Genomic DNA, 15,702 nt, shown 5'->3' with positions numbered 1-15,702 from the left:
ACCAGAAAATAGAGCTCGTTATGAACCAAACCTGATATGCAATCAATCCCGAATTCACGACAAACATAAATAGCATCCCATGGACATATACATTAATCAACTTCCCAAATTACACCATCATTTACCCATTCCTTACAAAAGGTTAACATAGTCACTAATTACATCAAATACTGTCAAGAGGTTATAGTTACAAAACATGGCTATGCTTTACACAAAACAAATGCATTTTCAAAATGGTACTGTACAAAATGATCATACACAAAAAAAAACGACAAAAATAAATAACTCCTAGTCCTGTCAAGCTTGTGGTGCATTTTCCTCCGCCACTTCTTTTCCATGCCCTAAAAAATATTAAAATAAAAGGGTGAGCATAAAGCTCAGTAGAAGCAGCCTAAGGCGTTAGTTTTGGGCTCCCTTGAGTCACGTAACACATAAAGGAATAAAAAGGAATCAGGGTCATATAATGGGAGTCCATACAACATTTACAACTGATAAGCAACAAACTTAGCACATAACATAATTCTACAAAATGATGTGCATGACATGAAATATGATGCACCCATCTCAAACCTGGTCTATACCAACCCATCTTTTACTTTTCGAAAATCCGCTAACGGACTTTACCGAGGCGAGATTGATAACTATCCCCAGTTCTAATTCTGGCAAAGCTTGGCGACAGTTAAAGGGCCTAGTATCAACTTTTTCACGTCCTACACTGGGCCGCGCTCCCTCTAAGTCAAGCTAGCCCTGGATTCGCGAAATTCGGTTCATTTTAAAAAAAAACACTTCCCTTTCATGAAAGAAACTTCACTTTCTAAAAACAAATTTTCCTTTCAAATTTCCCTAAATCCTTCATTTATGTCATGGTATGCTATGTAATGGCCTTTAATCTCAAAATTTCAATTTCATCATTATGTCAAGAATAATATCAACATGGTATCAATGATAGACAACTAAGATTATAACATACTTTGAAAGTTCAATACAACAAGACACCAATATCTCAGGTAAAACATGTACAAAAATCATTTACAAGGAAGCTTAACATGTAAACATATACAACTTCACACTTTAACAATTAAAACCTTTCCAATTCTTTAATTTCATAACAAAGTTTGCAACTTAGGCATAAATTAGTGAAATTTGAAATTTACTCAAATAAAGAGGCAAAACTTTATGCATTAGGAAAACCTCTACCTCAATTGGAGATTATGCCAAGCAAAGCCCGAAATTCACCCAAGAACCCCAAAATTCGAAATCTCCAAATGGTGGCCAAACGGCACTTTGCTCCGATCAAAACGTAGATCTTGACGAGCTCTTCAACTTTGCATTCAAGTTCCCAAATGTTTGGAATAAATTCAAGCTCAAAATTTTAAAGAAAAGAAAAAGAAAAAGAAAAAGTGAGGAAGAGAGGGAGGGGGAGAGCATCTGACTGGTATAAGAGTTATACCCCTTGTGGGTCCCACAAAAGTAATATCCCACTAATAATAAAATAAATACAAATACACCATCACTTTACCACCACACATTAATCATTTAATCAATTAAATATGCAGGATAAAATAATGTATGATACGCAATGGACCCGTGACATAATTATTGAGTACAACGACCCCAGTAGCGGACCCCACCTGGGGACATCCCGGTCCGAAAAATAGAAAAATGCCAAATTGGCAGCCAATACATGTCAATAGTCCTGAACTCAAGGAAATGTCCCAAACAACACTCTGACACACCCGACACAACCCACGGTGTCCGGCACGCAAAACAAGAAAAGACCAAAATACCCTCAAAAATCAAAAAAATTCCAGAAAATGGAAAAATGACAAAAATCAGAAACATTAAAGACACCGAATTTTTAGCGAGGAAATCTCGATTGGCAGAAAAGACCAATTGTTGTGGGAAAAACCCTCGTGAACTACACCGTTTAGAGCAAAAACATTCAATAAAGGCCTGTTTGATTTCTTACTTTAGCGACGGTAAATGATTTTTAAAAATAAGTGTGTTTGATAAAATTTTAGGATACCGCTTAATATGGTAACTAAAAGAGGCTAAAATTTTAAGCGATGAGAGGGTTACTTATCGCTTATCGCAGAAGACGGTAAGTTATTAGGTTTTAAAACTATTTTTTTAATGATTACACTACCCTCAAATAATCACGCTCTCTCTTCTAGACTTCTCTTTGCAATTTCTTTAAAATTCTCTGTTCGATCTCTTTGCATCTGGAAATAGAGTGAGTTCTCTCGTTGAAAAACTCTTCTATATATATTCGGTTGGTTGTTACTTTTTTTATTTATTTTTATTTTTTTATTTTTTTTAGAGAACAAATTCTTTAAAAACATATAAAATTTTACCAGATTCCCATAATAATAATAATATATAATAATAATAATAATAATAATTATTATTATTATTATTATATATTATTATTATTATTATTATTATTATTATTATTATATATTATTATTATTATTATTCTACTACGTATTATATATTATAAACACGGCTCCTTGGTTAACTATTTAAATTGATTTAACACCATAATTATTTATATAGGAAATCAAACAGGCCCTTAGGAAATCATACAGACCTTTATATTTTAAATTTTCATCAATTATTTGTATAATATAATTCTATTTCTAGATAAGAATTTTATTTTTTTTATGATTATTTGACATTATTATTCATTGTTAAATTGATATATTTAATTGAGTGAATTAATGTCATCATTTTATTAAAATTTTTATATTATAAATATAAAATTGTTATGAGTATTATTGAGGACAAAAATGTAATCTGTACAACTTTCAGACTTCAGCTTTTGTATATAACAAACAATCTTAATAAAGTCAGTAATTCAAAGTAAAATATTATCAAACGGGTTTTCAAATTAATACATTCAGCAACACCTATGAGAGTTGTTTAAGTGGTCATGAGAGAGTTGTTTCCTCTTCATTTTTCTTATTTAGTCTCCTCTGTGGAGGAACCAAGCCATGGGAGATGTCACAGGCCTTTTAGTACACACACAGTTCCAGCTTCAAAACTTAGTTGTAAAGATGTCTTTTTTTGCTGTTTACAAGTAATTATAATTCCACATTTCTATCAAAATAACAATGATGACACGAGAATTCAAGGCTGAGGGTTTCAAGTCCCACTTGGAACAGAAAGTGTGCGAGTTGCTTACCTATTTAAATGATAAATGATTTTGCAAATACTTTATTACATATTATATACAAGTTATAACAACTTCTCATCATTTGTCCACCATACAAAATCTTACATGTTGTAACAGTTAAAGAGGGGCCTGTCCCTCCTTCAAAGTATCATTAGTTCAACCCCTCGAGGTAATTTTGATTGCAGTCCCATAGCACACATTTTCGCCGCTAGTCAATTCTCATCTTCCACATTCTCATTTTCAGTTCCTATCAAATTTGGTTGGCGTGTATCAATATTTATCTTCTCTAGCGAGACAAGATTCTCAAATAAGTACATGGCGAGCTCAACATCAACCTCATGGCCAGTAAATCCAACCAATTCTACCACCTTGGGACATTTGAGCAGACGTTTCTCAGCCATTCTTTGTACCACCTTCCCTTGCAAAAGGTAGCTGTCAGGACAATCAATCTTCCCATAAAAAACCTGCCACACCAATGGTCCGATTATTAATTCAATTTTGTTAGAACAATGAAATTGACTTTTAATTCCAAACAATGAAAATGGAATGATGATCAAACTGGTTAAAGCTATGACCTAAATCAATGCACTTAATCTATTAGCCACAAACAAAATGAATCAAGAGTATTAGTCTACTGAAAGTTAACATCTTCTTTTAAGTAGCCTAGTCCACAAAGGACTGTCATCTTATGTATAATACCTCTAACATCGGTTCCATCTTAAGAACAGATGTATAACTTATTGCCTCTATGTTAGCACCTAGTTCATACATCACACATTGCTAATCATTAATTCACAGGTATGAGGCAAAGAAATAAAGAATTTTTTCACAAACTTTCGTTGAAGGAGAGGAGATGCAGATTAACATTGAACATCAAAATAATAGAAATTGGAAGGCAATGCAGGAATATATTGTCTTCTCATCAAATATATATATATATATTAAAAAAGACCTCCTCTAATGGCCGATGCTAAGCCTAAGCTGCAAAATCAATGAAAACAAACTAGACGCACAGTGCACCACTGTTCTCAAATTCTTTTGATATTAGATAAATTTTAGTAAGATATGAATCTTATATATGATATCAGAAATTATGTGAAGCAAATCATCCATATCTAGAGGGAAAAAAGAAAAAGAGACAGACGATGTAGTATGAATGCCATTACAAGTTAACATTACTTAGTAAGCACCTAAAATAACATAAAACATAAGATTCCAGGATAGAATATGATGCACATATTGTAAACTAGAAAGTAAGAGCACTAACCTCGATAGAAAATCTATACAAACAAGGAGCTGCCTCTATGAGGGAAATGCAAGGAAGGAAGCTACTGATAAGGTATGAATCCACCTTCAATGTCAAATGCTTTAGATTCCTTAATTCAGGAAATTTGGGGAATTTATCAAATACCTGAAGAGGCCAACTAACCAATTGTGTCAGAAAACCTTGAAGAAGAAGAGAAGGCACAAAAGAGAGGTAAGTTAGATACTAACCTCGTGATCCAACTTCAATACAAGTGTCTGCAGCTGAGAGATATAGCTTGAAAACTGGGAAAACCTATCTCTATAAATCATAAATTTGCAAAACTGATCCCACAGGCATAGTTTAGAAAGATGGCATGCACTCTTGAAACACAAGTTTATTTGATGACCAAAATATTCAAGTGACACCAGATTTTTCGCAGAAATCTCAATGTCTTCCAAAAACCAACAGTACGCTATTTTCAAATGCTTGAGTGATTGACCATAAACTTTGAGATTGACTACACAAGCCGAGTTATCAACAGATACTTCTTCAAGAAATGGACAGCTTGATAAAAAAACATTCAAGGCATTCTGCAGTCACATCCACATACGTGAAACGGATTGCAGTTAGTGATTCAAGTCTCGAAAAATCCAGTGACCGCATAGATGATAAATTGTAATGCCCTTCCGGAATATTACTATGTAATCGTTTAAGATTCAACTCAAGCCGTTGAACTCTCTTCAGAGTGATTACTCCTCCCATTACAGTGATTATTGCAAACCAAATAACATAGTGAGGACAATTAGTATAAATTAATAAAATTGAATTGAACACAAACATGAGAAATTAGGTAAAACAAATAAGGAGAAAACTAACCCTCTCTTTGCACTGATTATTTCAAACCACATAACATAGTGAGGACGAATAAGGAGAAAACAACCAAGCAAACGCACAATAATTCATCACACATAATAATTTAGCGAGAAAATGAGGATTAAGAGAAAAGAAGCTTTATGATTATTATTATATGGAAAAGATTCAATTTTTTTCAAATTGCTTAAAGGGAATAAAAATATTTACCTTCCTAAGTGCAAATTTGGAGTTCAGTCGTCTTTGTTTCATTGTGTAAGCAAAAACCCTTTAGCCAAGTCTTCAACTTTGTAAAAACTTCGAACACCCACTGAGGAATTGTTCAAAAAATTACTATCAATCTACAATAAGAATATACGAGACAGAAAGTATATGTGTGTATATATATATATTACTAAGCAGATCTTGTCACCTGAGGCGATAGCGGAGGCGATAGCGGAGTATCGAAGCAGATTGTTGTGATCGTAATGACTTGAAGAAATATTTCCGAATCCTTCGGCACGAAGGAATATATAGAATTTGGACGACGGAATGATAGTAAATATAGAATTTGGACGACGGAATGATAGTAAATATACACCAATTTGTTTCACGCGCTTAGATAAAAAATAGGGAAAATTATATATAAATGGAGTCAAAGTTTCATATTTACTTAGAGGCTGAGTCAAAGTTTCATATTTACTTAGAGGCTGAGTCAAAGTTCCATATTTCTCTAAAATGGATTGCTGAGGTGGCACATGGTTTTAAACTGTTTAGAAATTATGGTGCCTAAAATACCCTTCCGCGTCTTCGAAGGTATTACTTTTTTGAACTGAAGGTACTACTTTTTGGCGTCTAGGTACCATGTTTTTTAAACACCCGCAAAGGTACTACTTTTTCTCCGAATGTACTACTTTTTTGAACTGAAGGTACTACTTTTTTGTTCGGAAATGGCATTTTAGGCACCACAATTTTTTAAACAGTAAAAAACCATGTGCCACCTCAGCAATCCATTTTAGAGAAATATGGATCTTTGACTCAGTCTCTAAGTAAATATGGAATTTTGACTCCATTTATATGTAATTTTTCCTAAAAAATAAATAAAAATTAACCAACCCAACACGAGTGGGCTTAGCCCATCAGTTTTGCAACCCGCGTTGATTAGTCTTATAAATTATTTATAATAAATTATTAATTAAAGCCTAACACTAAGAAAAATTGAGATAAGGCCCCCTTAGCTTAATAAAAAGAATCCCTAACTTATTTATTTATTTATTTTTAAGACTTATTTTTCCTATAGATATTATTATTAGGGTAAATTGTAACACTGTTTGGATAATGATACTCCTAAATTTGCAAAATTAAACAATTACGTGAATCACCTCAACTACCTTTGACACAAGGTAAAAATACTTTATTGCCCTTTCACTTATGCATGACCTACCAATTGACCCATTGAAATGTTAATTTATCCATTTAATCTTTTAATTATTTTTAATGTATCAAATTAACATTTTCATCACCTTAATGTATAATGTGCTGATTGGATTGAATCAAATCAAATTAAATTCACGTATTTATAGTTTATTTGCTGACGCCTAATACTTTCTAATGCAAATTAAAATCCAATTAATATCAAATCTCTAATGTGGTGCAAAGAGTCAATTAATTTCAAATTTTCAATTCGCGCTATTTGTCTTTTTATTCAAGGAGGACAAAATTGAATATAAAACAGATTATTTTATTAGTATTATTTTGAATAAATTATGGTCATATGGGCGGGCTTGGCTTCAGTTAGTACATCCTATAGTTTGGGCCTTGGCTGGCTGGTATAGTATAGGCTTCAGTTCAGATCATGTCAGGCTTTCATAATTGCAAGTACAAAGAGCCCGTCCTTCCCAATGTTCACCCCTAAATGAGGCTTATACAAGGGCTTGGAAATAAATCATTTCATCTGCTGTTCACTGACAAAATGAATTGAAATCTAACAATTGTTAGATTCTGAGTCATACAAATTCATGTTTATATAGTTTTATATTTATATAAATTGATCTATTAAATAATTCATTGAAAATTTTATTTTTCGACACCCAAGTCAGAACACATTTTTTTGATTTCAATGTGTATAGAATTCGTGTAGAGTTCATGCCCTGTAACGTAATTGTCTAAGCGTGAATTGTTAAGAAAATGAAGTTTTCAGTGTTATTATGCGCATATTCCTTGGTAGGAATGTACAACTTATTTGAAATTTTATTAACGATTTTTGATAATTTCACATTTTATTTATTTATTTTTATCTTTAACAAAAATGCATGCACATATATGTTTGTATCAAGACTTGAACACTACTTTCTACGTGACTTTGAATTATTAGAGTACACTCTTGATACTCAATAGTCTTACTTTTTTTCAAATAGCTAGATTCAAACTTAAACTCAAGATTTTAAGCTAGTCACAAGTATCAACTGAATCTAAATTGAGTTTTAAAATGAAGGGTAGTCAAATTGGAATAATTTTTATGTCAACTCCAATCTAATTGTCTATAGAATATATCACTAAGACGAATTCTAAATTAACAAGAGACCACTTAATTATGATATTTGGAATCATAAAAATGCATACTAAATTGAAGAATAGCTCACTTAATTATTTCTACAGATAAAAAATAAATAAATAAACAAAATAAATTACATTAACAACACATCTAACATTTTATTTCCCAGCTGACTAAATTTCTAAAATAATAATATTGTATTTCTCTTATATATAATACAATATAATACTCTATATTATTATAATATAAAAATATTACCCTTTTTATATTCAATGTCACTTTTTGATAGGTGACATATGAATTTTAAAAGAGGTAAAAAAAATAAATACCGAACAATATGTAATTTTGCCGAACTCACAAAAACAATGAGTACTCATATAATTTACCAATATTAAATAAATAAAATAACACACATAATTCTTACAAAACTGGATACAGTAAATTTTTATTTTTGGAATCTTGGAGTAGGGATCAAGGAAGTAGTAACAAAGGAAGTCAAGAATTCAAAAAGTGAATTGTTGTACGACAGAAAAACGGCATTTGGTCCCACAAAGTGATTGGATCGGAATGAAGCGCCTGCAAATGGAATTCGCATGCTCTGTCTTTTCCGGAAACGATATTCCGTAGGCACATTGAGTGTCCACGTGGCACCACTCTCTGCGTGACATGTCGACATTGCTTCTCTGAACAGTTAGACGTCCCTTTCACGGACAAACTGAGACAAGTCGGCGTGTGCCGGCGGGCCGCTGTCGGCTTTCGCTTTCGCAGGTCGTACTGTCGGCTCCGTCGGCGCGTGTTTTACCGTGCCCACTAAAAACCCAAGCTCTCAGGGTTAAAGCTGAACTGGTTTTTTTTGTGTTTTGAAACCAGAACCGTTGGATATTCCGGCTTCTTCCTGAACCGTTCGAGCTTTAACGAAGCGTTCAGAGTTTGCTGCATATGGCACCTCTGCTGACCTGATCATTGGCATTGGTCCCGACAAAGTTGTTTCTTCATCGGAAATTAGCAAACTGTACGGTCTTGGTTCAAAAGTCTTTATCACCCTTGATAGTTGTCAATTTTTACTGTTCTTTGTCCCCTTCTAATTTAAGTACAACCATACGTTGGCAAACTAGAATTGGAACTACTTTTGAAATTTTCAAAAAAACAAAAAAAAATTGTAATCAAACTAATGCCAAAATTTAGAATAAATGTAATAGTAACATCTTCCATAAATTTTTTAATTGCGCCATTGAGGAAAAAAATTTATTATGCAAAGATTTTAATTATGGTTCTAAGAGTTGGGCATTACGTGTGAGTTGCAAATAAAGTAAAAAGTGAGTTTAGAGAATTTTTAGTGGGAAAATTTCAATTAGCAGAAGAGGCCAATTGTTATGAAAAAAACCCAATAATATCATGGGGGTGGCCTTTTAATAATAACTAGAATAACAAATTGCACGTGAGTACTGTGTTTGTGGGTGTCATGTATGTGAGAGAGAGACATAGATTGCCGGATTGAGGTAGGGACTGGTCGGCGATGGAAAGAATTGTCGAAGGCAGAAGGCCTCAAGGTTGAAACTATATTGTCTGATATACCATATATATTCGCACGAGGCAGAGATGAGAGAACCAAAGTGTGAAAGAGAAAAAATAATATTTTGGGAACTTATATAGTGAGGGGCATTTGTGAAATTTCAAGGGGGGCATGGTATAAAATGAAAAAAAAAAAAAAATCAAGTATATAATACAAAAAAAAAAAAAAAAAAAAAAAAAAATTCCAGATGAGGCATTAGCCTCTGGTCCCCTTGCAGGTCTGTGGCTATATGAAGCAAAGTATAATCGACTCCTACTCAGGCTTACACCTTATCACTCTACCAAAACTAATTACTGACATCCCTAACTTTGCGACTCCCTCCGTCCAATAACTCTCAACCTCATGTTTATTCATAATATCTGTAAAAGGATCGTTGGTAGATTAACCAACACTCCACGAGCATCTGGATCCCTTTACAGTGTGATCTACTTATTTTCTTAAAAACTGATTTCCAGAAGTTTGCAAGAAATTCTTTTATGATCGGTAGATATGAGATCTTCAATCACGCCAATCCCGATCCAAAAATGAATGAACAACCTAAAACACTCTTTGTATAGTCTGTGTGCTCTCAAAAACTCACACCAAAAAGCTTTCTAGGGTTATGAAAATATTTACGCAAAAAGTCGCCAAATAGTGTGTGAATATGAGTTTATATAGATAAGTATTTAGTCCTATTAGGATTAAAAAAATATATCAATTTTCGTGCTAGAAAATCTCCATAAGTCACACTCAAAAGGTAACAGAAGTAGGCAAAAACACAAACTTTCCTTTTTGGTTCACCAGAAAGCAACCAGTTCAAGAGTAAAGTCCAACAGATTGGATTGCTAAGAAAAATTTTATGAAAGAAAATTCAACTTGTAACCCCATTCTAAGTGATCCTCACACCTTACCATGACTAGTAGCAGTTCATTGTCAAACCAAAAATATCGTGAGTGACTTCACTTGAAATTTCGGCATTCCGAAACCAAGACTTGATGATAAATACTCCTTCTGTCTCACTTTAATTGTCCATTTGTATATCACGGTTCTCAAAGGCGACAATTAAAGTGGGACAGAGATAAAAATAATTACAACTCACTCAAAACTAATTTTGATTACCAAAATATGTCAATAATAATTTTACATCTTAACATTACCCACCTGGTAACAAACTATAGCAAGACCACTTTAATGGTATAAACAAAAAAAAAACATAGTGGAGTGTTCGAGATTGATGATAAGATGTGAACCGTAGTTGTTATTTGTGTCATTCAAACAGTAATAAAAAGAAAAATTTATAAACATAAAATTCATGATTAAAAATTATTTATAAAATAAAAAACTAAACTATATAAGCAAATGGAATGTAATCAGTAGATAATAATGAGATACCATCAAGTAGATCCCCCATGAATATGGCTACTGATCACTCAATGCACATTGGTTGGTTTGTTCTGTCATGAATAGCATCACTATTTCATGATACATCTTTCACTTAATTATGAATAAGATAGTGAATCAATTGTAAAGTTTTAGTACATTATCTAATAATGAAGACTGTATCAAATATATCTTTTATTTATTTTTTTACATCAAGTCATCGAGTACTGTTTTACCACCTGGCATAACTTTGTATCACTTAAAAATGAAAAAACTCACCACCGCCCAACAGATAGCATTTTCCTTTAGCTGTATCAATTCATGCCATATTTTCGCAAATACATATCTATACAATGACAAGGCCATTTTGGTCGTTTCAGAAAGTGGTATACAGTAAAGCAAATCTCTGCAACACCTTGTACTCTGATCTTCTCTTTCATCTTTCTAGACAAACATGCCCTTAGTCCACTTTCCCTCTTACCCTTACATTCCCTCTAAAGACTTTCCCTCCCCATTAATGTCCTCTCTATCTCCTCTTCTCATCTTCTTCAAAACCCTCTTAAAACCTTACTCTAGTCTTCACACTTCATATTTCACTCTCCAAACACCCTCCAATGGCGGTCTCTTCTTCCTCCTTTGCTCTCACTCTCATCTTCGTTTTCCTCTCAACCCTGGTGGTCGATCATGTAGTTTCACAACCAGTTCTCAAATCGGACGAGCAAGAATCGGTTTACCGAGTTCTCGAGTCGATTAACTCCGACATCCCCTGGCGCTCTCTCTTCCCCGATGACCTCTGCACCTCCGCCCCACACGGCGTCGTCTGCGACATCTTCGTTGACGAAGCCAACAGCAACGCCACCACAGAAACGGTTCACATCACCGAACTCAATTTCGGCTACGTTTCCGACTATTCTCCAAACCCACCATGCTCGTCCAAGTCTACCATCAACCCTCTTCTCTCTTCCTTCAAACACCTCCGAAAACTCTTCTTCTACAAGTGTTTCACCGAAACACGAGTTTTTCTGCCTGATATTTCGAGTTTCAGATCTTCTCTAGAAGAGCTCGTCTTCATAGAAAACCCATCTCTGGTTGGGTCTCTTGGTGGCGAACTCGGTAACTTGACGAGCCTAAGGAGGTTAGTCTTGACAGGAACGAATGTTTCTGGGAGTATATCAGATGGGTTTGGCGATTTAATAAACTTGGAGCAGATTACAATATCGAGAAATGGATTTATCGGTGGTGAAGTTTCGGAAAATTTGGGGAAGTTGAAGAAATTGAGGGTTCTTGATCTCAGCAACAATGGGTTTGAAGGGAACGTCCCAGAATCACTCGGAGGACTAACAGAGCTCTTGAAGCTCGACCTGGGTTGGAATCGATTTTCCGGGAAAATCCCAGAAAGTTTGAGCAATTTGAAGAGTTTGGAGTTCTTAGACTTGAGTTTTAACAGTTTCGGTAACTATGGAGTTCCTCTGTTCTTAGCAGAGATGCCCAGATTGAGAGAGGTGTATCTGAGTGGAAACTTACTCGGAGGGCAGATTCCGGAAATTTGGGAGAAACTCGGGGGTATTATTGGAATTGGGCTATCGGGCACCGGACTAGTTGGGAATATTCCGGCTTCAATGGGGGCATTTCTGAGAAACTTGTGTTATCTGGGGCTTGACAATAACACGCTGGAAGGGACAGTACCAGAGGAGTTTGGTTCTTTGGAGTTGCTGAATGAGGTGAATTTGGAGAACAACAATTTGAGTGGAAGGCTTCCATTTTCTGCTGATTTTGCCGGTAAAGTTGGGGAAAAGCTAAAGTTGGCTGGGAATCCACAACTGTGCATTGACAAGGGTTTGAAGAGGTCTGCTAAAATCAGTGGCAGTTTGGGGCAATTGAAATTGTGCAACAAACCAGCCATTCCCAATCCTGTCCTTTTCAATGGGGTTTCTTCAATTCTGCATGCTTCTCACTTGTTGATGTTTCTAGGGTTTTTGTTTATCATTTGTTGATGTTTCTAAGGTTCTTCTCTTATCTTAGTAATTAGAGTGTCAAAACAGAGAGAGATTAGGCAGAACAGAAGGAACACATGATACTAGTACTACTACTGACTTGTTGCATATGAAATTTTTGGGTTGTAGTCAAATGTAATGAAAAGGGCACATATGTAATTAAAAGTTGCAATCAATGACAACAACATATATCTCTATCTTTGCTAATTTGATTTTTCTATAAATGTGCTTTGTGTTCTCTTCCTTGAATGGGCCATAGAGGTAATTGCATTTATGACTTATCATGAAGGTGGAGACAGATAGCAATAGCCATATATATATATACACACCCATATCTTATATCATCACGATTGAGGTGGTCCACTTGATATGGAAAATTCATGGATGTTAGGGACTGAAATGTCCTTTTCAGTCCACATCCACTGCAATCCCAACATGGTACACTTCTGTTCGTTTATGGCTTCATGCTTATGACTGGAATAAATACTAGGACTAATGGTCACAATCACCACATTTGACAATAGCTGTGAAAAAGAACTAATACTACCATGTGTTTGATAAATGTCATGCAAAAATTTTGGTTTCTTTCAACTAAACAAGCCTCTAGCAACTGTGTAACAAGAAAAAACAGTAACATCAATTGTGCAAGAAATTTCATTTTAGTGCTCTCTTTCCCTTTAAAAGAGCATTCGAACTTCAAGGTTGACAAAGCTCTTTGTTCATGTATATGTATATTGTTCGATGATCCTGTATGTGTCCTACAAATGGTGGCTTTTGATCCAAATGATCCTGCCATTTATGGACTATTTGGTCTTCTTTCGGCGCGGTTTCTTTGGGATGTCTGGCTGGTCCCCTGAGTGTGACTCTGATCTAAGGGACAAGTCATGGACTAACCGGCTCGGTTGAGTTTCTTTAGATGAGTCCTTGGAGGCACCTGCGGAGTGGCGTCGTCTTGACTGCGATTTGGTCGGGGATTCAGCCATTAAAGAATCATCTACTGAAGCTCGACGTCTTGATGACTTTGGTAATTCTGGCAAGTCTTTGGCCTGAGATTTTGGGCCTTTTTCGCTTGAATCTACAAATACATAGGCCAAAGGATTTGAAAAAAAAAAAAAAAATACATGTATGGAACAATACAATTCATATTTAACAAACAAGAACTTGCCTCAAATCCATAATGTATTGTACTAGTGCCTAAAATTTTCTGACTAAATGCAACATCTGTAATTGTTAATGCCATGCACATTCAATTTTCTTGAAAAACAAATGTTGGTTAAAACTTACAAATATGCTAAGCAAGAACATGAAAAGCAATTTTTTCAAGAACTTTGAGGATGATACATCATACAAGACAAAGACAATAATTGTTTTTTTTTTTTTTTTTTTTTTTTTTCCCCAATAAATTAACTCTGTTTTCATAATATAATGTTCTCGAAAAACAGAACAAAATAGGTCCTATGTTTTTCATGATTTAGGAAGAACTATTAAGAAATAAAAACTTCAGACCTTGTGAGCCCTTTTGTGTTTGAGGGTTCTCTTTTGCTTCTCCATTGATGCTTGAGGGTGTTGACTGGGAATTAAACTCCTTCATCTGCACAGAAGTAGAATAAGGCTTTATGTTTCTTAATTTGAATACACATCAAACTCAAAGCACTTATTAGCCTATCGTTCACCATTGTACCATGAGATGAAGAAAATATAAAATATTAATATTTTTAAGCTTTAAAGTATAATCAGAATAATTTTCCTAACAAAAATAATAAAATTTACCCAGCTCGGAGTTTCTACAGATTGTCCATCCCATCCAATGTGAGCCACATGCTTCACATCTGTTGGATTGCCAATCTGCATTTCTGGTTCTTTTTCATCTTCTTCTGCATCACAATATTAATTAGAAATAATTTTTGGAAAATGCTTTTCTTCAGAATTCCAAATCATGGAAACCAAACAAACAAATATATATATATATATATATATATATATATATATATATTTCCCTGTTTTTTCTTACTAACAATCAAGTGCTCTAGAAGTATAAACTGATAAAGGACTGTGTCTCATTATAGTAAAATGTATAGAAGAATTGAAGAAAATGTACACACCAAATATTTGAGCAATGTATCTTAGGCCTTTAAGAAGGCCCTTCATCGTTGTGTCCACCATTCAAAACTTTCTCCTTGACAAAATGTTGATGCCGGAATTGTGGATTAAACAGATATAACATGGAGAAAGCTAAACAAAATTTTCTGTGGAAACAAACATCATGCATGACAGAAGTGGAACCATTCCTGTTTAGGATTTAAGAGAAACCATCATCATATGAAATCTTTAAAAGAAAGCTCAATGCAATGTCATTAATTCAACTATTATCGGTTAAGCCTTCCCAACTGAGTGAAAAGAAAATCAAAAGAAAATTGAACATGGTATGTAACATATTTAGTTAATTTGAATATTCTGTACTGTTTGGTGAAAAAGAAAAGAAAAGAAAATATTAAAAAAAGCTGTTTAAAGCAAATCTTTCGTCAATTCAATGGCAATGTATGGTTTGTTACTAGTACCTATTAATCAAAACCAGAAGCAGATCGAAATTTCAGGAGTGAGAATAAAATTACAGTTACAGATTTATGAGAATGCTAATTTTAGTATGGTTTTAACTTGGCTTGCTTAAAATGATCCGTTCACTATGAAAACGTAAATAATTTAAAGATTTTTTTTATTTTTATTTATTTATTTTTTTTTATATCAGAATAATTTAAATACTGAGAAGAGGCTTAAGGCCTTCAATTTCTTCCTTTCACGATACTGTGTTTGTCCCATGCAAGCCGAGCCTTTGGGCCAGTCTATCTTTTTGGGTCTCCTAAGGGTCTAAAATGAATATTTCCTCTTGAGTGGGCTCAACGAAGCCCAATTCTATTGTAGTGTTTGGGCCTCTCAAATTAAACTGTAGTCTAA

The 15,702-nt window shown here is 34.2% G+C and overlaps 3 protein-coding genes across 3 annotated transcripts; 1 reads left to right on the top strand and 2 right to left on the bottom strand.

The window, feature by feature from the left end:
• Positions 1-3,187: 3,187 nt before the first annotated feature.
• On the bottom strand, positions 3,188-5,808 carry LOC132269058 (uncharacterized). The gene is made up of 4 exons (XM_059770070.1): positions 5,704-5,808; positions 4,670-5,601; positions 4,443-4,586; positions 3,188-3,639 (listed from the first exon to the last, which is right to left on the bottom strand). Exons 2-4 carry the CDS (start codon positions 4,748-4,750, stop codon positions 3,388-3,390), a joined length of 477 nt encoding a protein of 158 aa, XP_059626053.1. The 5' UTR covers positions 4,751-5,601; positions 5,704-5,808; the 3' UTR covers positions 3,188-3,387.
• Positions 5,809-11,099: 5,291 nt separating this feature from the next.
• On the top strand, positions 11,100-12,930 carry LOC132268357 (LRR receptor-like serine/threonine-protein kinase GSO1). Its single transcript, XM_059769213.1, has one exon. It carries the CDS (start codon positions 11,371-11,373, stop codon positions 12,748-12,750), a length of 1,380 nt encoding a protein of 459 aa, XP_059625196.1. The 5' UTR covers positions 11,100-11,370; the 3' UTR covers positions 12,751-12,930.
• A 623-nt stretch (positions 12,931-13,553) lies between these two features.
• Positions 13,554-14,616, bottom strand: LOC132269623 (CRIB domain-containing protein RIC7-like). Its single transcript, XM_059770877.1, has 3 exons — positions 14,521-14,616; positions 14,257-14,341; positions 13,554-13,915 (listed from the first exon to the last, which is right to left on the bottom strand). Exons 1-3 carry the CDS (start codon positions 14,599-14,601, stop codon positions 13,554-13,556), a joined length of 528 nt encoding a protein of 175 aa, XP_059626860.1. The 5' UTR covers positions 14,602-14,616.
• Positions 14,617-15,702: the final 1,086 nt, after the last annotated feature.

Source organism: Cornus florida, unplaced genomic scaffold, assembly GCF_030987335.1.
Source record: "Cornus florida cultivar Cherokee Brave unplaced genomic scaffold, ASM3098733v1 CherokeeBrave_3.0.0_Hap2_Chr08, whole genome shotgun sequence".
NCBI classification, from domain to species: domain Eukaryota; kingdom Viridiplantae; phylum Streptophyta; class Magnoliopsida; order Cornales; family Cornaceae; genus Cornus; species Cornus florida.
Note: the sequence above shows the minus strand (reverse complement) of the source record. Positions and strands in the feature narration are given on the sequence as shown.